Source organism: Bos grunniens, chromosome 7 (genome assembly GCF_055505025.1).
Source record: "Bos grunniens cultivar Pamir isolate PY7600 chromosome 7, Bosgru_T2T1.0, whole genome shotgun sequence".
NCBI lineage: Eukaryota > Metazoa > Chordata > Mammalia > Artiodactyla > Bovidae > Bos > Bos grunniens.
The window spans coordinates 43,224,324-43,249,458 of NC_141171.1; the positions used below are offsets into that span (position 1 = coordinate 43,224,324).

Below are 25,135 nucleotides of genomic sequence, written 5' to 3' on the forward strand. Positions count from 1 at the left end.
CCGAGATGGAATGAATGGGTCAGGGCGGCCAGAGCTTCGGGCAGACAGGGCGGGAGGGCGCGCGGTGGTCGGGGCGCGGCGGCGGCCGGCAGGAGGCGCAGGCGGGCGGCGGCTGGAGGCGAGGAGCCGGCGGGAGGGGGCGCGAGTGAAACGCGGCGGCGGCGGCGCGCGCGCCCAGCCCACCCCCAGCGCCCGCCACCGCGCGGACAATAAACAGCCGCGCGCGGGGCGATGCCCGCGCCGGTGCCGCCGCCCCCGCGCCGCGCAGCCCCGGCCGCCTGGCCTTAGCCCGCCGGCCCTCCCCCGCGCGCCCCCGCCGCCGGCCTCGCGGACCCACTGATCTCGGCGGGGAGATGGAGTGAGTAGCGCGCTCGCGCCAGGGGCGCCTCGGAGGCTGAGGCCCAGATTCTCGCCCCCACAGCGCTGGCGGGGAGGTAGCGAGGGACTCCCGGGACCCCCGCTCAGCCAGGGAGGGACTCGGGCTGGGCGGTGCCCGCCCCAGGCCTCCCCCTCGACCCGGCCCCGGCGGCCCACGGGCTCACGAGGACTCGGGCGGCGGCGGCTGGGGGCGGCCCGGGACGCGTGAGAGTGTGGGGAGGGGACGCACTGTGCCTCCGCCCTCGTGCCCCGGGCGGGCTGCGGCCCTCCTGCTTCTGGGGCGGCGGAGCGACCCCTCCTCACTGCACCGCCGGGCCTGGAGCTCGCTTCCCAGCCCCGGCCTGCGTTCGCTGCGCCCTGTGCCCTGGACGCGCACCGGCCGGTCCTCCGTAGCCTGGCTGCCCTCCCCAAGGACCTCAAGTGCTGTCTGGAGCCCTTGCTAAGGCGGGGGTCCAGCCGCCCGATTGCCCGGCTTCTAGTGGGCTTTGCTCCAGGCTTCCGGGTCTGGCATGTGTGTGAGCCCAGGGGTCCCTGTGCTTTCCAACAGCGGAGCTGGGGTCCCCTCCCTTCCTGGGGAAAGTGTCTCTGAGGTGGGGCACCTAATGATGTAGCCAAGTGTCTGCTAGCCCGGGGCTGGGGTAGGAGTGGATGAGTGGGCTGTGTGCCGCGGCTTGGATGAAGGACTGCGGGGCAGCGGCGGTCCCTGCACTAGCGGGTGCCCAGTGTGTTTGCCTGGTCATTTACGGGGCGGGTCCTCTGTTCCTGGCGTCAGGGCATCCCCCACGCCCCTACTCCCACAGGTGGGCGCAGGGAGGCTGTGGGGTGTGTTTACATGGGCAGGGGCTGGGAAGGCGATGTCTGGCGTCCTGCAGCCCCCCCTGCCCTATGCGGGGGCCAGCGACTGCCCCACTCTGGGCCATATCCCCACCCTGCCCCGGGCCCAGACATGGAGGTCCACCAGCCCACCCGGCTGGCTCCTGGGCCCTTCCCACAGGGTGTATTTTCCAAGCCTGCAACTTTCCTCCGGGGATTCACCCGTGACCCACCACACCCTCAGCTGGGTGGGAGCCACTGCCTCCTGCCCCCACCTCCCGGCAAGGCGACACCCTATGTCCTCTGCTTTTGAAAACCCAGACAAAGGCCCTGCCAGGCCCGGGAGCCCAGCCAGGGGCTCAGGGGAGCAGGGGCCCAGACCTGTCTTCTATGTTCCCCTCACTTGTTTATCTGCTGTGCTCCCAGGGGCCCAAGGGAGCCTCTGGGCCTCCAGACAGCTGGCCTGGGCAGGGTGTGGCCTTGAGGAGGGGGCTGCCTGGGGGAGGAGGTGTGTAGACAGAGGAAACGCCCACCCAGAGCAGAGGAATGAGATGAGATATTCAGGATGGACCCCATTGTTTCCTTTCCCGCCACCCGTTCATTTTCCACGGGTTTACGGAGGCCCAGAGACGGGCAACCGCTAACCCCAGGGCCACAGAGCACACAGAGGGCTCCTGGGTGCTTGCCGCCCTGACCCTAGGCCTTCTTGGTCACAGTCAGATGTGGTGCTGGGGTCTCCCCATTAGGCGGATCCCTGGTTTTTCTGGGTGCAGGTGTGGGACGGGACTTGGCATTAACTGCCTGAGTAGCCGTGCAAGGAAGCCAGTCCCCAGCGCTGGAGTTGACGATGTGTGGGGAGGGGCTCCATCTGCTCCCCACATGAACACCTGCCGGGCCCTCTGTCCTTCTTCATGGGATCACAGCCCCCACCAGGGCACAGTCATTTACCTCCCTCCGTTTCCATGGATTCTGCCATCACAGGAGATGGTGATGCTGGAAACTTTCTTTTAAAAAGACGTTTAGCATTTGACAGATTTTCATCATTTTAAGGATTAAACAAATTTCCACTAATTTGAGAACGTAAGAATTCTTACCAGCCAGTGGGGGCGATAGGTGGTGCTCTAAAGGTGGAACAAGGGTGGGGCCGGGAACTGGGGGACAGGGAGCTGGGTGCATCCTGCCATGGGGAGGGTCTGCTGGTGGCCCCAGGGGAGGGGCTGCTCCTCTGGCCCCTTAGCTGGAAGCAGCCGTCTCAGATGTCCACATCTTGTCTGGTGAGCATGAGGTTCGGGCCCCGTAGTGGGCAGGAAAGCAGTTGGGTCAGGACTCATCAGGTCCCTTCTCATCCTGAGGCCTGAACAGTTTCAGAGAGATCATCAGCTCAACTGGGTGCTAACTGCATCCTTAATGCTCCTTCTGCATGTGCTGGTCTCCCTCTCTAATGAGAAGCAGAACCAGTATCTAGTGATAATAGAACTTAATAACAAGTTTTTATTTTCATGGTATCTTTTTTTAAAGTGTTTTTACTCTGATGGTTTTGGCACTGGCTTCTGGTTTTCTCAGCCTTGGTAACATTTCCTTTGAAAACAAAGGGGTTTGATTTAAACAGTGTGTGGATTTGAAGGGAAGAACATAACGATAATCCTAGAGGTGGTAGCAGGAAGACAGGAAAGTGGCCTAAGAGGTCCAGATGTGACATTTACTTGACGATTATTGAGTGCTTGCTGTGTACTGGGCCCCTTTCTGAATGCTTTGTTCCCGTGGACACACTTGGTCCTGTGAGGTGGGGAAACTGAGGCACGGAGAGGTGACTGGACACGCCCGAGGCCACACAGCCAGAAGAGGGTGATGCTGGCATTTGCTCTTAGGCATTCTGGTGCTGGGGAGGGGGGCTGAGGAAGGGCCTTTGCACCTTCTTGTCCAGGGGCTGTGGACTGGTGGTTCTAGGTATCCGACATCAGTTTTTCAGCCTGGTTGGCCGATTGGGTCGCACAGAGGTGGCCTTTGTTGTGGTCTGGTCTTCTAGGGGCCATCTACTCTTGACCCACTGCCAGGGAACCCTCTGTGGCTGCGGGCATGGAGAGGGTTTCCTCACCCACCATGGGGTCTTGGTCAGGCCGCCCCCTTCTCTGAACCTCACTTTTCTCATCTGGTGAATGGAGCATCCTGGGAGGTCTCAGCCCCATGGGGAGGCCCATCTTCAGAGACTTCAGGTTTTGATGAAGGAAAACGAGTTGACTTTTTTGAAAAAATGTCTCCTCACCTTTCCCCTAGTCTGAGACCCTACTGCCTCCATCCTTTCTCTACCCAGGAAGCCTGGCATCTGCTTTTTTTGGGGTTGTTTGTTGGTTTGTTTTTGGCCACACCATGTGGCTTGCAGGATAGTTTCCCTACCAAGGATAGAACCTGGGCCCTAGCAGTGAAAGCACCAGGTTCTAACCACCAAACCTCCAGGGAAGTCTCTCATCTGGTCATTTAAGAAACACTTCCTGCTGACTACCGTAGCCCTGTGCAGGATCAGAGGGGTCTGGGGGAGCCTGTGGAGGGCCTTCTTTGAGGTCTGGGAAAGGTTTCCTGCTCCGTTCTATTATGGACCTTTTTTGTAAAAGATACTTAAAAGTTTTCCCAGGCAGGCAGAAGGGTGCAGCAGGTGGAAAGACTGGTCTGTGCAAAGGACCAGAGGTGGGAAAGTGTAGGGAGAAGAGAGCGTTCTTTGGTTTGTGCTCTTGGGGCCAGGTCCTCCTGGGCCTACACTGCTCATCTGGGGAGCCATGGGTGGTGTCTGAGCAGAAGAGAGAGGTGCTGACCCAGGCACCAGAAAGAGGCTCCAGTGGCTAAGGGACCAGAGCAGGGAGAAGCAGCTCAGGACTCAGCCTCGACAGGCCACTGGGGACAGCCGGCAGAGAAATGCCGTATCTGGAGGAGAAGTGGCAGGACCCCATGTCTGGGTGGGCGTGGACCCGACTTTAGAACTCTGTGATAGTCAGAGCTGCCTACAGAGATGGGGGCTTGGTCAGGGTGAGACAGCCCAGTCCCTGGGCGTGCTGGGAGGCTAGGGGGCATTAAGACCATGCTTCAGAGGGTTTCTGTAGAGCGTGAGATGGCTGAGCGGAGGTTGTGGTGTTGAGGAGTGGAGATATGGGATGCGGTTTCTGTCTCCTGCCTGTGGGTTTCAACTAGGAACTCAGGGCAAGTCAGAACCATCCCTGGGACAGCCTGGATGGGGCCAGGTATTGGGAGGAGAAGCCTGACCCAGGCCCCGAGGTGGGAAGACAGGTAAGGACAAGAGTGAGTGCAGGCCTGCCTGGGAACCCAGTCTGGGTGAGTGGGGGCACGGGTGGGGGGTCAGCAAGGCTTGGCAGGGGCTTCTAGTAACAGCTGTCAGGGAGTGGGCAGGCGATGACCAGGTCAGGTTGTGTTCAGATCCTGCTAATCCTTTAGAGCCTCAGAGCAGGGTTGGTAGGACCTTATGATGTCCCTGGGGTGGCTGCCTCACCCCCTAGTATGGCCCTTGGTGAAACAATCAGCATCTCTGCTGTATCTGTGTGTATATTTATTCTTACCAGCTTGTTTGAGATCATTCACACACCACACAATGCACCTGTTTAAAGTGGCTCAGTGGTTTTCAGTACATGTAGAGTTGTACAGCCATCACCTCTAATTCCAGAACATTCCATCAACCCCCCAAAACCCCATTCCCACCAGGACTCACTCCCCACCCCATCCCCCAAACCTGCTGCCACTGCTGCTAAGTCGCTTCAGTCGTGTCTGACTCTGTGCGACCCCATAGACGGCAGCCCACCAGGCTCCCCCGTCCCTGGGATTCTCCAGGCAAGAACACTGGAGTGGGTTGCCATTCCCTGCTCCAATGCATGAAAGTGAAAGTGAAGTCGCTCAGTTGTGTCCGACTCTTCACGACCCCATGGACTGCAGCCTTCCAAGCTCCTCCATGGGATTTTCCAGGCAAGAGTACTGGAGTGGGGTGCCATTGCTTTCTCCGCCCCCAAACCTGAACAACCACTAATCCCCTGTCTGTGGATCGGCCTGTTCTGGATGTTTACCATCAGTGGAATCACACCCTGTGTGTCCTTCTGTGTCTGCTTCTCTCACTGAGCACCGTGTTCTCAGGGTCCGTCCACCTGGCAGTGAGCATCAGAGCTCCACCCCTTTTCAGGGCTGAGTGAGCGCCTGTGTATGGAAGGACCACCTTGTATTTATCCATCGTCCGTTGGTGGGCACTTAGGTTGTTCCTGTATTAATTTGTAAGTCACTTCTGAGGCAGCTGGGGCTTGTTCTTTGTCCTCTCTTGAATGTGGGGAGCCCAGGTACTATTTTGGATGAATTTAAGATGTGACAGGAGAAGGCAATGGCACCCCACTCCAGTACTCTTGCCTGGAAAATCCCATGGACAGAGAAGCCTGGTAGGCTGCAGTCCATGGGGTCGGTAAGAGTCGGACACAACTGAGCGACTTCACTTTCACTTTCCACTTTCATGCATTGGAGAAGGAAATGGCAACCCACTCCAGTATTCTTGCCTAGAGAATTCCAGGGATGGGGGAGCCTGGTGGGCTGCCGTCTATGGGGTCGCACAGAGTCGGACATGACTGAAGCAACTTAGCAGCAGCAGCAGCAAGATGTGACAGTGAATTTCTTTAAAAAAAAAAAAATGATCACAGGACAGATGGTCTGGGGTGGGGGGGCATGGAGGGAGTGAGACAAAGGTGGGGAGCCCTTAGGTGGGGGCCTCCTTTGGAAATGGAAGGACCCTAGCACACATGCTCACCCAGTGGACATTTATTGAGTGCCTGCTGTATACTGGGGACATGGCAGGGACAAAAAGAGACAGTTATTGTCCTTGTGGAGAAATCAACAAAATAAAGTCACTAGATTTTCTGGATAAGGGCTGGGGGGTGGGGGTTGGAGGTGCTGGGGTTAATTAGAGTCAGAGGAGGCTGGAGTAAGGATGTGACATCTGAAGACAGGCCCCAGGAGCCCCTTGAAGACCTGGCAGGGGTGGCCCAGGTCTGGACACAGTCCATGCAAAGGCCCTGAGGTGGGATCGCACCTGGAATGTTTTGAGGCGCTGGAAGTGGAGGGATGCAGGTCTGTGGGGCTGGTCGCTGCAGAGGCATTTACTGGAAGCCAGAGGAGGCGCGGCCCTGCGGGTGGGCGGGCATTCATGCCCTGCTGCCCTGTTCTGTTGTGAGGGCCCGGGCAGGGTCCAGCTCCCCTGCCCCCTATCCTAGGTTAATACGCAACAGTTTTTCTTTGCTGAGTCTGTGGCCTGCTGCAACTGCTGTCTCCACCTTGGTGGTGATGTCTCTCTGCCTGGAAACTTTTGGAAAGCCCATGCCTCAAGGGCTGTCTACCTCACCAGTGACATCAGTGGTCCTAGGGGCTCACCTGTGCTGAAAGCTGAGGGGCTTCGAGAAGAATTCCTTCCTGATGAGGGCAAGAGACCCAAGAAGGCTCCCTGAAAGAGGCAGCTATGTCTGAGTTGAGATTGGAGGTGAAGGAGAGAAAGGGGAAAGGTGAGGGGCAAACACAGGGGCTTGAGTGGCTGCTGAGAGGCTGAGGTTCATTCAGGGTGATGGAACTGTGGCGGATCTGTAGCGAGGAAGGTGTTGGTGCTTAGGAGGGGCCAGGGATGGGGCTGGGAACCAGCCTCCCCAACTCCATCCCCCACTCAATGTGGGGAGAGGCCACTGGGCTCCCCTCACCTCTCCACCCCTTGCCCCGCGTGACTCTGCCTCCCCCCACCACCACCCATGGCCGAGGTCGTTGTCAGCTGTTTTCTTTCAGTTAGCACAGGAATGTTCCAGCACTGGGCTCCACGCCTGCCTGGACAGGGACCCCCTCATTCTGGCTGTAGCTGCTGGGCGTGGGCTCTGGAAGGACAAGTGTGACCCCTAACCCCCACACCCACCTCCCACCTCCCACACTGGACCCTCCTGGCCCCTGGGTGACCTTGGGCCGGTTGCGTAACCTCTCTGGACCTTTGAAAAATAAGCGCCTGCAAAGCTGAGGCGTCTGCCGGGCTTGCTGGGTTCGGGTCTCATTAGCTCATCTCCTGGACCACGATTATCTCACGCGCTTGCAGCCGACGCCCTCCCCGAGTCCTGAGCCGCCCACAAGGCCGCTGGAGCCCAGAATCTGCTCCAAGCTCCGTAAATATAATCGCGCGGGGACCAGACGCCTGCGCGCGCTGACGGTGGGCGTCCTGGCCTAGGGCTTGTCCCTTCTCAGCAGCTTTAAGCTGTGGCCCGTAGCCCAGCGCAGCCAGTGGAGGCTCAGAGACACAAGTAACTTGTTCCGGGTCACACAGCCAGAGGGGGGCAGCTGCCCTAAAGCCTCCGCCCAAACTCAGCTTCTCCGCCCAGTGTGTAAATCAAACAGTTTGTGATCTGGCCTCTGCTTTACTCACTGAGCCCAAGTGAGCTTCTCAGGGGTCCCACTGACCAACCCACTGACCACCCCCACCGCAGCCAGGCCAGGGAGACCCTGCGCTCCCTGCGCCCGGGAGCCTGCCCGCCTGTCTGGGTGCAGATCTCACTTCACCATTTAGATCCTTCATTGATAAAACGGCCATAATTATCCACGTGCCTCACAGGATCTTCGGGAGATCGACGCTTAGCTCCCTCCAGACTCAGTTTCCTCTCGGTAAAGTGCGGCTGAGTCCCGCCCGCGGAACATGGTTCCTATTCTATTCCTGATTTGCTAGGGAGTTCCAGCCTCCTGTTTTGTTTTTCGGATTTATGATGCGAGCCTTATCTTGGCTTGACCTTGGCTGCCTCGTGCCAAGGGCGGGTTCAGACCCTTCCCGGATAGAAGCCCTTCCCTGGGTGGACGCCCCTATCACCAGACCTGGAAGCCCTCCTCCTGCCGCGGGGGTGGGAGAGACCCAGTTCGCCATTTGGGTCCCACCCGGTGCAGGCAATCCCTGAAGCCCCGGGCAGGCAGCCCCTCAGCCCCTTAGCGCCGGGCTGCGGGGTGGGAGATGCTCGGCGCCGGCCCCACCCTTGAGCGCCAGCGGGCCTCTGCGTTGCCATGGGGATGGCGCGGTTGCCAGGGCGACCGCCTCCCGTGGGCTCAGCCATCCATCACCCGCGGTGGCTGAGCCCAGGGGCTGGGTAGGGTGGGGCGGCTCAGGCGACCCCAGGCCTGGGGAGGGGCACCTGAGGGGGGGCACACAGACTGCACCCCTGGGGCTGAGACTGGAGACGGGTGGAGAGAGATGGAAATTCTCTCCCTGGGCCAGCGCCTCTCCTCACTGTGTCTAAACTTCCCCTGCCCTGGCTTGGCCCTGCAGGGATTGGCCGCCCCAGTAAGGACACTGCCCGCCTTGTCTCCAGCTTGGCGAGCTGGCCTCACAGCCATCTCTATGTCCTCGTATCCAGCCTCAATGGCCACCTATCCACCCCTCCAGGGTGGTGACCCAGTGTTAGGCAGCTTGGTCCCCCTGCCCTCTGTGGCCCTGCTTGCACTGGGGTATCAGCTGCTATGCCTCCCTCTTGCAACTCTGCCTCCTGCCTGGGTGGGCTCCTGGAGGCTGAACTAGAGCTGTGCGAAAAGGGAAGGCCTGTGGTACAGCCTGGGGCTGAGCAGCTGTGGTTCGAATCCCAGCTCTGCCACTTTGTAGCTATGTGACTTTGGACAGGTGACTCACACTCTCTGGGCCTCAGTTTCCAGCTATGGGAAGAACATAGCAGGCAGAGGGAACATCAAGAATAAAGGCCCTGAGCTAAGAATGAACTTGGTTCAGGGCAGGTACCACAGGAGGTCCTGGTGGCTGGAACAGAGTGAGCACAAGCGGGAGGGAGAGCAGAGGTCAGGCACCAGGGCAGGGGAGAGGATGGGGGCTGGGCTATGCCAGGGGGTGGGCTTTCAAGGGGTGATGGGAGCCAGGAGACTTGAGAGCAGGAGAATGATGGGTTTGGATTCTCATTTTGAGCAGCAGCTTCTAGTTGTGGGCTGTCAGGGTTCAGGGAGGTGGCAGGTGATGGTAGAGGCTTGGGCTGGGCTGGAGAGTGTGGGGTTTGCAAAAACTGAGGGGATGGGCCCATGTTGGGGAGCACAGCATGTTACCCTGTCTGTATGACACAAGGTGATGGGGCAGACCCAGAAATCCTGCTGGTCTGGCCCTTCAGAAAGGGCATCTGAGCTGGACAGCTGGACCAAACCTTTCTTGAACTCCACCCAGCTGAATGCAGCCTCCCTGAGGAAGGAGAAGGGGAAGCTGCAGGGGTGCGGCTGGTGTGCTGGGCCCCTGGGAGGCAGAGGGGGGCAGGTGCTGCCTCACAGGAAGGGAGGAGCTGGGTGGGGTCACCTGGCCGGAGCATGGGAGCCAGATGACTTCACAGGTCTCAGCATGGCCAGGAAACTAGACCCGAGTAAGGCGGTTGACCGGGTCACTGCTGCCCCGGGATGGGTGTCCACCGAGAAGCTACAGGGTGTGTGTGTGTGTGTGTGTGCACGCACACAGGGGCTGGGGCTGGGGTAGACCTTGCACAGTGTTTCCCTTCTAAACCACAGTTTAGGGGGTGACATAGCAGGAGGGCCCAGAGCTGGGATGTGCAAATGGGGAAATGAAGGCCAGAGGGGCAGAGAGTGTGGAGGCCTTGGGGTGGCTCTGGGCCCTGAGTCAAGGCTGGGGGTGGGTGGGGTCCAAAGCACGGTCTGTAATTTCAGTGCCTGTGAAGATAAGAGGGTCGGGGCAGACGGAGGGGGCGGTGGGGAGGTGGGGAGTGGAACAGGTTGGGGGGGTCTGGCTCCCACTGCCAGGCCCTCCCATATGAGATGAGGCCTCCCATCAGTCAGTCCCTCCCAGAGTGGCCCTGTGGTTTATCAGGGGTTTGAGGCAGATGGTCTGGAAGCCCCCCACTCAGGCTGAGGACCCTCCACCCCCTGGAAGCTCGAGGTTACCCTGAGGAGGAGGAGATGTTCAGGGCATCATTCGTCTGACCATTTCACTCTGCATCTACTGTGTGCAGCTTCCAGAGACAGGAGACCTGGAAGGGAGGGGGCAGGTTCTGAAAGCTCCTCCCCCCTCCACCCCAGGTAGGGAGGGGGATGCAGGGGATCAAGGGGAGGGGTAGGAGGAGGACCTATCTTCCAGGTCCCGTGCCCTCTCTGAAGTCCCCAGATCCTCAACAGCATGAAGTCCTGTCCCTTTAAGAGCATCTGGCAACACTGGCATTTATCTAACTCCTATTGCATACCAGCTTAAGGCTAATACTGCACTGGGTGGGCTCTCAGAAAACATGGATGGGGGACTTCCCTGGCAGCTCAGTGGTTAGGACTCTGTGCTGTCACTGCCAGGGCTGGCTTCAATCCTTCCAGACCCTCACCTTGGCTGGGGAACTAAGATCCTGTAAACCTCATGGTGCAGCAAAAATAAAAAATGAAAGAAACAAGCAAAACATGGGTGAGATGAGGAAAGAATCTGGGGTTGGATTTAAGCTTTGCTACTTTTTTGCTGTGTGTTCTTGGGAGGCTCACAGCTCTCTCTGAGCTGTTGGGGTTCTGGAAGACTCCAGAGGCAGCCAGTGAGGGAGACACCAGAAATACCAAAACAGCATCGAGGACTTGGCAGTCAAGGGGTGGGGGATGGAGCTGGAGGGTCCCTCTTCCTCCAAGTGTTCCTCCCAGAGCTGGAGAAGGATGAGGAAGGGGCTGTCTTGGTCAGTCTCTCAGTCTGGAAGAGACCCTCTACTCCAGGCTTCTATTCTCAGGGAACTCCTATGCATCCTTCAGAGCCTAGCTTCAATGCCCTCCCCTTCCCAAGCCCTCCCTAGGTGTCTGGACTGGGCCTCAGCTGTCCTGTCCCTTGTCCCTGCCCTGAGGAGTGGCAGGAGGGTTTGTGGGAGAATAATGCAGGAATAAGCTTGCATGGGGACGAGGGGGCTGTGGAACGATCTCATTTGGCAGAAGGGAACTCGGGCTCACCCGGCAGGAAGGCATAGAGTGGGAATTCGAACTGGATCTTTTGAAAGCAATGTTGGGGGTCAACCCCCCCACTTGATCTTTTCTGTCCTCCCAGGGTCCTGGTGGCAGAGACCCCATCCCAGCAGGAGCGGCTGCAGGCCATTGCAGTGAGTTGTTCCAGGTCCCAAGGATGGGATGGGCATGGGGAGGAGATTGGGGGGGACCCAGGGCCTCAGGTGCTCCCCACACCCAGCTTGGGGCTCGGGGACTCAGATCCCAGGTGTAGTATGGGACACTTCAGTGCCTGCTAGCATCTCCCCACAAAATTAAAACGTTGAGCATCCCTTAGTCTTCAGCATGTGGACTCCAGCTGAGAAGCTTCTCAGAGCCCCTGGGCAGCTCCCCTGCAGTGGTGGGGTGGGGGGGGCGGGGCAAGGAACTTGCACTTGTGGCAAGGCTTGGGGAAGTTGGGGGAGGCTGGTAGTCCTTCCTGGTGAAGGGACAAGGTGGGGGAGGGTGGGGGAACAGGCTGGGTGCAGGTGGGGGTGTGGTGGGCCAAGTGGGTGCTGTTCACAGAACAAGCGGGACCCGCGTGGGTGAAGTCCCGGTAGCTATGGGGTCTCCGCGGCCCCAGCCTGCCCTTACCGTGTGCGGGGTCTGCAGGAGAAGCGGCGGAGGCAGGCAGAGATTGAGAACAGGCGCCGGCAGCTGGAGGACGACCGGAGACAGCTGCAGCACCTGAAGGTCCGGGCGGAGCCTCGGCTGGGGGTGGGCAGGCTGGGGTGGGGGGGCGGAAGGGGGGCAGCATCCAGGGACCCCTGCCTCAGCCGGATCCAGGACTTAGGGGCTGGGAGCAGGAGGGTTGAGATGACCCCCATCCTGATTCCAGTCCCAACTCAGACCCTCACCTGACCCTGACCCTGACTTTGACCTTGGTGCCCACTGCCCCAGTCCAAGGCGCTGCGGGAACGCTGGCTGCTGGAGGGGACGCCTTCTTCAGCCTCGGAGGGGGATGAGGACATGAGGAGACAGATGCAGGAGGACGAGCAGAAGGCGCGGCACCTGGAGGAGTCCATCTCCAGGTGGGGAGCTGCGAGCCTCAGGGCTGGGGAGTGACTGGGGGTGGGTGCTGCCTGCCTGACCCCTCCTCACCCCAACCCCGCAGCCACACAGGGGTGAGGGGTGAGTGGTCTGGGCCATGGAGGTCTCTGAAGACAGGTCTCTGAGGATGGAGATGCAGTCTCCCCCGAGGCTTCCTGGCGCCAGCCCAGCTGGTCTTCCCAGCGCTCCTGCAGCCATGGAGGCAGGAGGCACCACAGCTGGCCTGCAGGAAGCTGGGGGAGGGGGCAGGCCGGGGAAAGTGACCATCCCCCTGGCCTGGGACAAAAGCACCGAGGAGTTTCCGAGCAGGCGGGCAGCCGGGCGGGAGGCCCGGGCTCAGTTCCCGGGGCAGCGGGGTCAGGCAGAGGGAAGTGACAGCCAAAATTCCAATGTCCACTGGCCAGGGGAGGCCTGAAAGGCATGTGCTGGCTGTGGCACCCTGGCCTGCTGGCCCGTGGGGACCTCAGGATCCTGTCTGGGTGCATTTAGTTTGGAAGAAAGTGGGGGCAGCTTGGCTGGGGTCCCCTCCCCAGGCCTCAGTTCCCCAACCTGGGAGCATGTGCCCAGAGGAGGCTGGGCTGAGACGTGGCCTGGAGGGCCACTCAGGACTGAGCGGGCTGAGGGGCACTTGCAGGTGGGAAGGATGGTCAGTGGGAATTACCAGTCCCTGGGGGTTGGATGAGGTGGGCTTCTGCTCAATCCATCCTGCTGGGTGCAACCCTGGGTAGGGGGTGGTGAGGAGGGCATCTCTTGAGCCCAACTGTGTGGCTGGCTTTCGGGGGGCCTTGGCTTTCTTCCCCTCAGGGCTGCACGTTCCTTGGGTGGTTCCATCACCTGCATTTTCCCTGATCAGTGTCTTCATCTGGACACCTCCTCCGGGAAGCCCTCCAGGCTGACCCCAGCTGTGTCCAGTCTGCTGAGCTGGGCTCAGTTTATTAGGGGGCTGCAGACTACCCACCTCCCCAGTCTGTACTGAGTCTTCAAGGAAAACATCTCCTATCTCCCGGGTCCTGAGTGCCTGCACCCCAAAGGCGTAGGCAGGTGATGCCTGGGGCAGGATTGAATATGCCAGCTTTGTTTTTACTGCATTTATGAGCACCATTATCTCCTAAAACCTGGAAAGTGACATGGTTTTTCCAGTTTCCCTGGAGAGATAAAGCTTCCTGTAAACATAAATGTATTTGAGTGGAAAAAGAGGAGTGTGTTGGAAGTGAACAGAGGAGTAAACAGTGACTCGGGCGGCCCAGGGGTCTAGGGACCGGCCGGCCTGGGTTTGGGTCTCAGGTCTGCAGCTTACTTACCTCCATTTCCCCGCTGAGAGTGCGAAGGAGACCACCTCGCAGGGTCGTTAGGAAACACACGAGTCAAGAAAGCCCTCCTGGACGTGCCTGGTGGTGCCGGGCTCCAGAAGTGTCCGGCAGGGTGGTTACCTCGTGCACACTCCCCAGGCTGGAGCAGGAGATCGAGGAGCTGGAGAACACGGATGCGCTGCCCACTGCCACCGCCAGGGGGAGCGTGGCTGCCCCGAGCCCCGCCCCCGGCCCCGCCCTGCGCCCCGCCCCGGAAGACCAGAGAGCCGAGGCTGTGCCCAACTCTCAGCAGGTAAGAGGTTCCAGGGCGCCACCCTGCTGGCCGAGGTCCAGAAGCACCCACCGCCTCTGGGGCTGTGGCTGGGGGCGCCCTACATCCCAAATGCGTGCACATCCACATCCCAGCCTGGCCACATCCCAGCTGTGTCGCCTGCACGCCTTGCTTGGCCTCCCGGGGCCTCGGTTTCCCCACCAGACAGGGGGGTCACTGGTGTTTAGAAAATCAGTGAAAAACGAGCGTTTCATGGGTAGAGGGTCTTCCCCGAAGACCACCTGCTTGTCATCCTCCCTAGGTTCACCAACACACTGGGTATCACCTGTCTATCTGCATGCAGCCCTTTTAGGTGGAGCCGCATCCCCAGTTGATGAAAAAGACTGTGGCCCAGAGAGGTTGAAAGACTGGCTCAGGGCACACAGTGGAGTAGTCTTTACTAGGCTTAGCTGTTAATTCTAGGCTGTGACGTGTATGCCAGGCTCAGGTGAAACCAGACCCTGAGCTCGTGGTTACCGCAGCATGTTAAGGCAAATTCAGGAGTCTCCCGACCACCCTTGTTGTCTTTAGGACTCAAGGGGCCAATGGGGCACGCCTCCTCTCTCCCAACCTATCCTTGTTTCCCCCTCCCCGGTGAGCTGCAGCCCAGGGAACATCCCTGCTGTGTGCCCTGCTGCTCCTATGATAGTTTCAGTCTGGAGCTGACACACCCACCCTCACTATTTGCCAAGGCTTGGTTGGGGCAGAACCGGAGGATGTAGTCCCAGACCTTGGCCTTCTTGAACTGTTTTTAAGTGGGCAGATGTGCATGTATCAATCAGCTGCAAACACAGGAAGGTGTAAGGACCTATCCTGGGGAAGCTTAGGGCACTGTGGAGTCCCCAGTGAGGTGTCTGTTTCATGGGAGAGCTGGGCAGGCTTCCTGGAGGAGATGGGTTTTGAAGACTGAGTAAGAGTTCTCTAGGAACAGACTCAAGTTGAGAGGGGGCTTTCAGTGAGGTTGATTGAGCGCAGACTGAGTGCTGGCATGGCCTCTCCCCTCAGTATAACTGCCTCCTGGCCCATCTCTTGGCCGGTAAATGACATGGTAACCTGAGGGACAACCCGGGATGGGGGTGGGGAGACACCTTTAGGTCGGGTGGTCATGGGGGCTGAGCAAGCAGCCAGCCAAGCGGAAATCCGGGAAGGGCCTTCCAAGTGGAGGGACATGGCTCACGGAAGAGCCAGGAGGCCAGGGAGGCCGGCCAGGGGTGGGAAGAGGCGGAAGAGGCCCCGGGGGTCATCAGGAAGGGTTGGACTTTGTTCTGGGAGCATTGCGAGCCCCTGGAAGCTTCTGAGCAGGCAGGAGCGTTTCTGGCTGTCACAGGCTAGGGCGGGGTGGGGGATGGGTCCAGAAGGAGACGGCCCCTCCAATGGGGTCACCGCTGAACCACGCCCCCCTCAGGCTTGGGCCTCGGCCGGTGGGACCTTGGACGGCGGAAGGGGGCGCCAACACCCCTGACTCCTCCCCTTTCTTTCTTGCAGACCCCGGTGGGCACGCCCAAAGGTACGTCTTAGGGAAGGGGCGGGCAGGGCCCTGGCGCCCTCTGGTGGCCAGATAGGAGATGGCAGATAGGGGAAGGGTGCCTTTAAGTCGTGTGCGACTCTTGCGGCCTCATGCACTGGAGCCTGCTAGGCTCCTCAGTCCATGGGATTTTCCAGGCAAGAATACTGGAATGAGTTGCCATTTCCTTCTCCAGGGCATCTTCCCGATCCAGGGATCGAATCCACGTCTCCTGCATTGGCAGACGGGTTCTTTCCAGGGAAGCCCCTTTAAGGTGTTATTGTTGCTAAAAAGTGATAATGAAATAGCTTAATGGCTCACACTGTCATTGCGCTCAGCAAACCCAGACTCTGAGCTGGGCCCAGAGCCCCTCAACATCATTTCATCGAATTTTCACAAGCTCCCTGGGTGGACTGATGTAGCACCTGCATTACAGATGAGGAAGCAGGCTTTGCAAGGGCACATCTGCCTGAAGTCTTAGCCCCACTGTGGGTTCATGCTGTCCACCTGGAGTGCTTGGCCTTGGTCGGCCCAGCCCTGGTTCCATGCCCACTTGCTCTGGGCTCCAGGGCAAGTGGGCACCTCAGTTTTCCCATCTGTGAAATGGGGTCAATGAGGATGAGAAATCAAGATCCTGGCTGTCCTGGAGATTGTGCACCACTTAAAAGGCAAAGAGGAGTTCCCCTGGTGGTCCAGTGGTTAGAACTTGGTGCTTCTGCTGCTGGAGCCCGGGTTCAGTCCATGGTCAGGGAACTAAGATCCTGCAAACCGCGTGGCACGGCCATAAAAAAAAAAAAAAGGACAAAGGTCCCCCACACACAGAGATGTGGAAGACTGACATCCAGGAAACAAAGAAAAAAGCCCAGAGTTTGAATTCTGGGAGAGATTTTAGCCCCCACCTACAAATTTATTACAGGTATGTGATGTACACATTTACAAATACTTCACGTGTACTCATGACACTTCAATATGTACAGTTAACTATAATGGTTTATTAGCTATATTAAAATTTCCTTAACACTAAGTTATATTTTAAAATATATATTCAGCATGTCTATTTTTGTGTGTAGAGCCTGGAAGGAGCGCCACCAGCCAGGACTGGAGGTATGGTCAGAAGTGTCTCTGGCCTGATTTTTCAGGAGTCAATTATTCATGAGGAGAGTCTGTCTCCTCATCTTCTGTGGAATTAAAAATTAATAATTAAAAAAAAAATCCATGAAGGCCACTCAGGGATTTTGTGAAAATCATTTGGACCAAGAGATGGGTCATGGACTATGGGACTGAGGCGTGTTTTCTTTTTGCGGAGAGTGATTCCATGTGTGTCTGGGTATTCAGGGCATGCACACGTGTGTGGATGGGTCCAGGTGCATGCATGCATTAGGGAGAGGGTCCAGGTATCTGGGTGAGTGTGTGGGAGGGTAGTCCAAGTGTGTGAGGGGCGTCCAGGTGCCTGGAGGATGTCCATGTGTCTGGGTGAAGTCCCACATCTTGGGGGAGGGGCCTATGTGATCTCCCCTCTGAATCTATCTCTCTTCACTCTTTTCCCCCCACCACCACCATTGTGAGCAGAGAAGCAAATCTCCAACACCCCTCTGAGGACAGTCGACGGCTCCACCATGATGAAGGCAGGTGGGTTGTCCCCATGTTGGGGTCCATGTCCAGCTGCTGTCCTGGGCTGAGTGTTGGCCCTGTGGGGGCCGGGTTGAGGGGCCAGGCCTGGTGCAGATGCAACCATCAGCATCACCGGGTGGGGTCTGTGGTTTTAGTGGGGAGCGGCTGGACCAAGGCCGCAGATCTGAGCCTGGGTGGGGCCGGGTGCCCCCTCTGCTTTGGCACGCCCGTCACAAGCTGGCCCAGCTTCCCCGAGAAGATGGGCCCCCTCGCATGGCGGCTCTAACCTGATGCCCCCTCCTGGCTTCTATCTCCCTAACATTGCCTCTTGCTCTGGGTCCTGGCGGGGGTGGGCACAGGCTCACATGCTCGCTGCATACTTTCCCTCTTTCACTGTCTTTGGGCTGCCTCAGGAGAGGGGGTGAGCACCCCATTCCTGGAGGTAACCAAGCAGGGCAGAATTGGGATTAGTGCTCAGTGCTCAATAAGGTTGGGTTCAAATCCCTGCTTGATCACTTGATGGCTGGAACCTGGTGGTGGTGGGGATTGTAGTGACCTTGTGCCCAGAGTCTGGCACAAATCTAATCCTGAGAGTGACTAAAGTCATGACAAATAGCAGAACCTTGTAGCTGCTGATATTAGAGTAAATTTGGAGGCACAAAACCACAGAGGGGATTGAAGACCAGGATGTAATGACACTCAGGGAAGGAGAGGGTGGCAGGGGAAGCGTAGAGAAGGAGGGGACACCCTCAAGGCCTCAGTGTCAGACAAGTGGGCAGAAATTACCAAGCTACATGCCCCCAGCTGGTGACCTTGAGCAATGCACAACCTTCCCAACTATGTCTGATGGCGGGGTGTTAGGCTGCATAGGGACGTGGTGATACCTAGCATTCTTCATTCAGTCAGTCAGTCTCCAAGTGCTTGCTGAGCATCTGCTGTGAGCCTGGCAAGAGGGTTGCAGGCTTACAGCAGGTGTTCTGATGCGGGTCAAGGCGGAACATAGGGAGCTGGAGGGGAGCACAATTTGAATCACAGGGCTCAGAGGAGGTCTAACTTAGGAGGTGACATCTGAGCAAGGATAAAGGAAGTGAGGTAGCAAGGCATGCAGACAGAGGGGCACTGCCAGTGCAAAGGTCAAGTCTGGACTGTGGGCACCGGTGGGTGGCAGGGGCCGCGTGCTGGTCGGAGTGGAATGAGCGAGGGGGAGGGGCAGGAGGTGAGGGCGAGGAAGGGACGGGGGCGGCCCATGCCCCTGTCGGGGTGCAGAGAGCTGGGGGTGGGTAGAGCAGGGGCGTGCCTGCTCGCAGCTCACAGGCGCCCACTGGCGGCTGTACGGAGAACAGGTTGTGGGCGGAGCGGATTGCGGGGGGCGGGGGGGGGGGCGGGTCCCGGAGGGTTGATGATGGGTATAGTGGGTGGGGGGAAGGTGAGAGGAAACGGTGGAGGATAGGGGTATTGTGTGGGCGGGGGTGATGAATGGGATGGTGAGAGATGAAGGAAAGGGATGAAGGGGGATATGGTGGGGCATGGTAGGGGATGCTGTGGGGGTCTCAGGAGATGCGTGTCGGGCTGAGGGATGGTGTGGGGATGCGGTGAAGGGGGTTGAGGGATAGTGGGGGTGGATGCAACTTCTTCCAAGCAGGGGCCGTAGAGGACGAGCAGTGGGTGGGTTCTGGGAGTCTTGAAAGCAGCACCCTGGAGTTTGCAGATGGACAGGTTGGGGCATGGGGGAGGTAGTAGGGTCGGTAAGAGAGGGAGGAGGGAAAACAAAGGTGTCCGTGTGAGAAATGGGAAGACCCAGGAGGGGCAGGTCGGGGAGGGGTTTGGGGCGTGGTGATGTGGGGCTCTCCCTGGAGGGAGGGGGCCTGGGGACCTCACTGCCAGGAGGCGTCTCCGTCTCCGTGTGGTTGTGGCGACCTGTCTGCAGAACAGGGGCAGCTGCTGGCCGTTGGATGTAATCTTCAGGGGTTGTAGCTCCATACACTTCCAGGGGACCGTCCCCTCTCCACGTTGAAGGGATGAGAATGTTGACACGTCAGTAGTGGCCTTACAAGAGCAGTGCGGAGGGCTAGTGTCCAGGACCCTGGGGGGCACAGGCTTGCTCACTTGCGTTTGAATCCTTTCTGGATTGGGCCAGGCACGCCCCCACCTCCCTGGAACTGATCGAGGCTTTGCAGTCAGGGCAGGGCGGCCGGAGTGGCCCAGGAATTCAGACCCAACGCCCGTGGGCGCTGGGGAGCCAGGGAGGGATACTGAGCTGGGAGGAGGGCCGCGTCGAGGGCACACGAGGGTACCCGCTGCTTGGCTCTGTGCTGCCGGCTCCCCTCCCTGGCTTGGCTGCAGCCCGGCGGGGGGCACGTGGGCAGGTGGGCAGCGGCTTGACCCGTGCCTCTCGTGCCAGCTATGTACTCGGTGGAGATCACGGTGGAGAAGGACAAGGTGACGGGGGAGACCCGGGTGCTGTCCAGCACCACCGTGCTCCCCCGGGAGCTCCTCCCTCAGGGCATCAAGGTCTACGAGGACGAGACCAAAGGTACGCGCCCCTCCCCCGCCCCGCCAGCGCCCCTGGCAGGTCCTTCCTCCATCCCGGAACCTGTCTGGAGGCGTGGCCAGCGCCAGGATGGGCTGGGGAGCCGAACTCTGGGTGAGGTGCGCTCCATCTTGTGTGCTCCCGCGCCAGGGGTCTGAGCCCTCCAACCCCCACCTCACAGATGTTGTTCAGTCGCTCAGTTGTGTCGGACTCTTTGCGAACCCATGGACTGCAGCACGCCAGGCTTCCCTGTCCTTCACCATCTCCTGGAGTTTGCTCAAATTCTGCTTAAATACCCTCGCAGGATAATTCATTTAAATAATTACTGTTGTGGTAAAGGCTACAGACGCCCCCCTTAGAGATTCAGAGGGGGCCAAGGGAAGGTCCTGCAAGGTGGGGAGGGACAGAGAAGGGAAGCAGCTGCACAGGGGGCACCCGGTGTGGGTGCAAAGGCCCTGGGGTGGGATTTGGTTCACAGGCTGGGGCTGTGGAGCAGCCCGTGGAGCCGATGCAGAGTGAGGGCGTGGGGGATGGGGAGCCTTGGCAGGGGTGGCAGGAGCCGGGAGGGGGGTGGTGTTGGAAGGGCTGTAGAGCTGAGACCTGGTTTGGGTTTTTTAGGGTTCTCTCTGGCAGCTGGAAATAGGAGGGGAAGGCAGCCTTGGGCGAAAGCTCCAAAGTCCCTTTTCCCACCCCCATATAATTCACAGAATGTAAAATTCACTTTCTTTTTTAAAAATCTAAGGAAAACTTTCTTTTAAACTGTGAGATCCATCAGTATTTAGACAACCGTCTCATAATGGTCATGGCATTTAAACTTTTGTTCATTTTTGGCATGTCCTGCCTGGGGAGAGGAAGTTTGGGGCAACATTTGCTGTGATACCAGAAAAAGAAGAAAACATACTTTCCTAAAGACAGCATTTTAAGAAACCTTTAAGGGACTTCCCTGGTGGCTCAGTGGTTAGGACTCTGTGCTTTTACTGCGGAGGGCCTGCATTCAATCCCTGGTTGGGGAACTAAGATCCCCAGGTACTGAGGGTGGGGTGAGTCAGGTCAGATATCCCCAGGTATCCAGGTGCTCCCCACAAGCCGTGGGCAGCAAAAGAAAAAAAATTAACGGTACATTTGGAGTCAAGGTAAGCATTTGCTTTCTTAGGACCTGAGGTCCCCAGAGCTGATCCCTTCAGTTAGGTATAAATTAGCACAGCTCAGCCCCAGGGTCCATTAGCGAGTCTGGTAAATGCTGCCCTCAGGAGAAGATGGAATTTGGAGACAGAGATGCAGGACACACGTACAATTCCACGCACAACCCAGTGAGAACTCTCCATGTTGTATGCCCTCAGTACCTGATTCTAGAACATCTTGTTCCTCAAATAGAAAGCCCATCCCTCCCCATCCCTACCATGGCAACCACGAACCCACTCTGTCAGTGGACTGGCCTGTTCTGGCCTGTTTCCCATCAATGGAATGATACACTATGTGACCTTTTGTGTCTGGCTTCTCTGACTGAGCATCATGTTTTCAAGGTTCATCCATGATTATGTTTTATGGCTGAGTAATAGTTCAGTGTGTGGATGGACCACATTTTGTTTATCTAGGCATCAGTTCATGGACGTTTAGGATGTTTCCACCCTTTGGTTTTATGCTATACAAGGTTTTGTGTGGGTGTATGTTTTCATTTCAGGTAATACCTAGGCGTGGAATTGCTGGATCATGTGGGAATTCTGTCTAACTATTTGAAGAACTGCTGGGGTGTTTTCCACAGTGGCATTACCATTTTATTTTTCCACCAGCAGTGCATTAGGGTTCCAGTTTCTCCACATCCTCAACAACCCTTATTATCGACTGTTTTAAATTATAATTGCCATCCTAAGTGGGTGTGAAGTGGTATCTCACTGTGGTTTTGATTCCCAGAGCCTTGTGTTCTTAGAGGTTCAGGCCTCTGGAACATCCAGGATGTTATTAAAGGAGTCCTGTCACAACCCAGCTCTGCTGTACTTGGGGATCTTTGACCCAGGTGGAATCCTGGCTCCAGTTCTCACCAGCTGTGTGGTTCTGGGCATGTCCCAGCTGCTCTATTTCCTGGACCCAGGATGGCCACAAAGGGCCAAGGGGCAGAGATGTCTGTGCTCATGGAAGGTCCTTACCTTGGCCACTGAGCCCAGCCTGGCCCAGCCCCTGGGGACTCAAGACCCGCCAGACTGGACTCTGGTTGCTTAGCAATGGGAAGGTGATCCATTTCCATGGCAGCCAAGGGCTTGGGTTCCTACCTTGGAGCAGTGGCCAGTGGGAAATACCTAGCTTGGTTCTGCATGGCCTGGACACACCCCACCCTCTGGGCCTCCAGCCCAGAGTCACTGCAAGGCCTTGAATCATGGATGCCCCTCCCCAGGAGTTTGGAAACCGAGAGTGGAAAGCACTTTCCTTCTGGCTGGAGCCCAGATACTGCCAACCCTGACCCTTGGCCCCAGAGGAGGAGAGTTCCTAGGGCACTCAGTGTGTCCCTCCCTCCACCCTAAGCAGCTGGGTAGCTGTGCTTCTAGAAGGGCTGTGATCCAGGGCTGGCATCAGACCACAGTGGGGACTCCTCCCAGGTGCTGATATCCGGTCTTAGAGACTGTAACACAGGTTAGAAAATGACACATCAGAAAGACACGAATGATGAAAGCTGGAGAGATCTGGAAAATATGCTTAACAAGCTTGATTGTCCTTGTAAAACTCTGCCCAATGGAGGATGCACATTCTTGTCAAACACAGGTAGAGCATTTTAGAAAGTGACTATGTCTTGTCACAATGTTATATCTTACATGCTGTGTTCCTGGACCACAGTTCTCCTCTTTCCCAGGTTTAAAAACACTCTTCTAAATAAATCTTGGCTTATAGAGACAGTCAGTCAAAATGGAAATAATAAGACATTTACACTTCAAACAGAATGACCTAACGTAATCCGTGAGCTGCAGCCAAAACGTAACTCAGAGGAAAATGTATAGCCTTCGAGGGCACTGATGAGAAAACAAAAAAGATGGGTGAATGGACTAAATTTTTGTTTAAGATCATCCACATGAAATCAGACTCCCTGCAAATCCTCATGAAGGGAAATAGACCCAGACTGGGAGAAAGAGCAGGGTCAGCCCCAGCCAGCTGTGTGACCTTGGACCAGTTACTTGTTACTTACCTTCTTTGAACTCCATTTTCACCATCTTTGCAATGGAAAAAATAATAGACCTACTTTGAAAAGTAATGGCCTGCGAGCAAGTTGGCTGGGGAGTATGGAAATGCTTCACACTGCAGGGCAATAAAATCCGAGTTCATTTATTCTTGTTTTCTAACACATGCTCTTGTGTCTACACATTTTCCTCTGTGTGCCAACTTGGCCGTGCGCACTGATCCCAATCAGGGCTTTACTTGTCAGTCGATTCTAAAGGTGTAATTTAGTTTATGATTCCCCTTTAGCCTAGAGGTGGCTCTCAGCCTTACCAAGCCCTCCCTCTGGTCTGGGAACCAGCTCACACTCTCTCTCTCCCCCCATGCCAGTGGTCCACGCCATGGACGGCACGGCAGAGAATGGGATTCACCCGCTGAGTTCCTCAGAGGTGGACGAACTCATCCACAAGGCAGACGAGGTCACGCTGAACGAGGCGGGGTCAGTGGTTGGGGCAGTGGAAACCCGGGGGCCATCAGAAGAGGCTGTCCGGACCACGCCCTCCAGACGGGAGATCACTGGCGTTCAGGCCCAGCCTGGGGAGGCCACCTCGGGCCCGCCTGGCATCCAGCCCGGCCAGGAGCCCCCAGTCACCATGATCTTTATGGGCTACCAGAACGTGGAGGATGAGGCCGAGACCCAGAAGGTGCTGGGTTTGCAGGACACCATCACGGCAGAGCTGGTGGTCATCGAGGATGCAGCCGAGCCCAAGGAGCCTGCCCCACCCAACGGCAGTGCGGCTGAGCCCCCGGCCACTGAGGGCTCCAGGGAAGAGAACCAGGTGGGGCCTGAGGCTCCCGCCGCCGAGCCCCAGGACCTTGATATGAAGAAGCAGCGCTGTAAATGCTGCTCCATCATGTGACCCGCCCGGCCCCCCCAGACCCTGGCCCTGCCCTCTGTACCAGACACCCACAGCCCGGCCCTCCCGGCGCCTGCCCACCCTCCACCCGCAGTCACAGGCCCAGGACCTGCCGTGTTGTCGCGTGTTCCTTCCGAGTTTTCTTTCACTGGAAAGAGAGGGACAGGGGTCCCCCATCCCATCACCACCCCCCACACACCCTAAACCACTGAGCCGTGCACCGACGCCTGGTAGGAGAGACACGGACACACCCGCTTCTCCCCAAACGAGGGCCCCCCATGTCGCGGCAGCTCCTGGCCGGTGTGACCCAGGGCCTCAACGCGGCCCCATGCCAGCCCCCCTCCCTCTGGGCCTCCTGCCTGTGCCTTCCTGCCCCCTCCAATGAGGTCCCTGAGGGGATAACCCCCCAGGAGAGGGACCCCGGGAGCCAGGGGTCCTGGGAGCCTGCCCTGTCCCCGCTCAGCCTCTGTGGCAGGGTTCCCAGGCCAAGGCACCTGGTCAGGATCTCGGGCAACTGAGGTGAGGCTGTGCCTCTCCAGGGAGCCCTGGCTCAAGGTCTTGGAATGAACATGAGCCCCTCTGGACACCCCCAGCCAATGCGCCCCTCCCCTCAGTGCTCTCTTTGGGCGCAGCCAGTGGGCGATGGAACATGGGAAGGGGGCACCCTGGGGCCACGCCCCCTACTCAGGCAGGGTGTGACCCCTGTGCTGTCTTCTGGCCGGGCTGGGCCAGGGGTCTTCGAGATGCATCCGGCACAAGGCAGGGCCATGCAAGCCCCATCCTGAGCTCCCACTCCCACTGGGCCCCCCATCCTCCTGGTGCTAATTTGGGGACCCTAGGGGACTGCCCCTGGCCCCTTCTCCAGCCTGCTTGGACCAGGGTCCTGGGTCTCCCCTAACATACCACAGAGTTTGGGCCCACCGCCAGCTCTGCTGGGCTTGGCACGTTCCGGGCAGTGGAGGAGGGCACCCCACTCGCCTGGGACAGGGAGCTTCCCCTGGATTGCAGCTGGAGACCTCCATTTGCTGCCCAGCCTGATGTGCACCTGCCTCCCCCTCACTGGAAGGGGTGAGAGGCGGGGGGGCTCCCCTCCTGGGGGTAGCTGACACCAAGATGTACAGACACATCTCCTTGGTTGCAGCCACACTTGTCCCCAGAGGCACATTCGTGCACATGCTCACAGGCCCTCTAATTGTATGGGCTGCGGATGACCAGGCCCCATCTTGGCCCCTCCACTAGGGGCCTGCAGCCTGGTGCCCAGGGCCCAGGACGCTCCCCACCTCAGCAGGGTGGGTGCAGGGCCTGCTCTGGATGGCAGCCTGGGTCCCCGTCTCAGCTCCGCCCCTGGGTGGCTGGGATGAGAGGTCCTCTCTGAGGTGACCTGAGCAGTGGCCGTGGGACCCCCCTTCCTCCTCGAGTTCACCCAAGTCCTCGAGCCGTGAGCCTCCGCTAAAGTGCCCTTGCTGCCCCCCTCTGCTTTCGATGTGTGATGAGGCCCCATGTTTTTGACTTTCCCAGAGAAGCAAATAAACAGTGTGAACAGCCCCAGGGCTGGACTTCTTGAGTTTCACCTGGGCGGGGAGGGTGCGGCCAGGC

The 25,135-nt window shown here is 58.2% G+C and overlaps 1 protein-coding gene across 3 annotated transcripts; it reads left to right on the plus strand.

Annotated features, from left to right (window-relative positions):
- Nucleotides 1-215: 215 nt before the first annotated feature.
- PALM (paralemmin) lies at nucleotides 216-25,084 on the plus strand. Of its 3 annotated transcripts, none has more exons than XM_086411251.1 (9): nucleotides 216-358; nucleotides 11,231-11,282; nucleotides 11,779-11,859; nucleotides 12,067-12,197; nucleotides 13,665-13,818; nucleotides 15,322-15,343; nucleotides 16,910-16,969; nucleotides 19,353-19,484; nucleotides 23,013-25,084. In XM_086411251.1, the coding sequence occupies exons 1-9, from the start codon at nucleotides 354-356 to the stop codon at nucleotides 23,540-23,542; spliced, it is 1,167 nt and encodes a 388-aa protein (XP_086267377.1). In that variant the 5' UTR covers nucleotides 216-353; the 3' UTR covers nucleotides 23,543-25,084. The 3 variants fall into 3 exon arrangements, with proteins under 3 accessions (XP_086267377.1, XP_086267378.1, XP_086267379.1); XM_086411253.1 differs by lacking the exon at nucleotides 216-358 and adding an exon at nucleotides 8,838-9,018 and having other exon boundaries at nucleotides 23,013-25,083; XM_086411252.1 differs by lacking the exon at nucleotides 19,353-19,484.
- Nucleotides 25,085-25,135: the final 51 nt, after the last annotated feature.

Excerpts from the sequence above, each read along its gene's own strand:
- PALM (XM_086411253.1), top strand. The coding sequence starts at position 8,939 with ATGAACTTGGTTCAGGGCAGGTACCACAGGAGGTCCTGGTGGCTGGAA. Across the intron at positions 11,860-12,066 it reads GACAGCTGCAGCACCTGAAG|TCCAAGGCGCTGCGGGAACG; the intron begins GTCCGGGCGGAG and ends CCACTGCCCCAG. Across the intron at positions 19,485-23,012 it reads CTACGAGGACGAGACCAAAG|TGGTCCACGCCATGGACGGC; the intron begins GTACGCGCCCCT and ends CCCCCATGCCAG.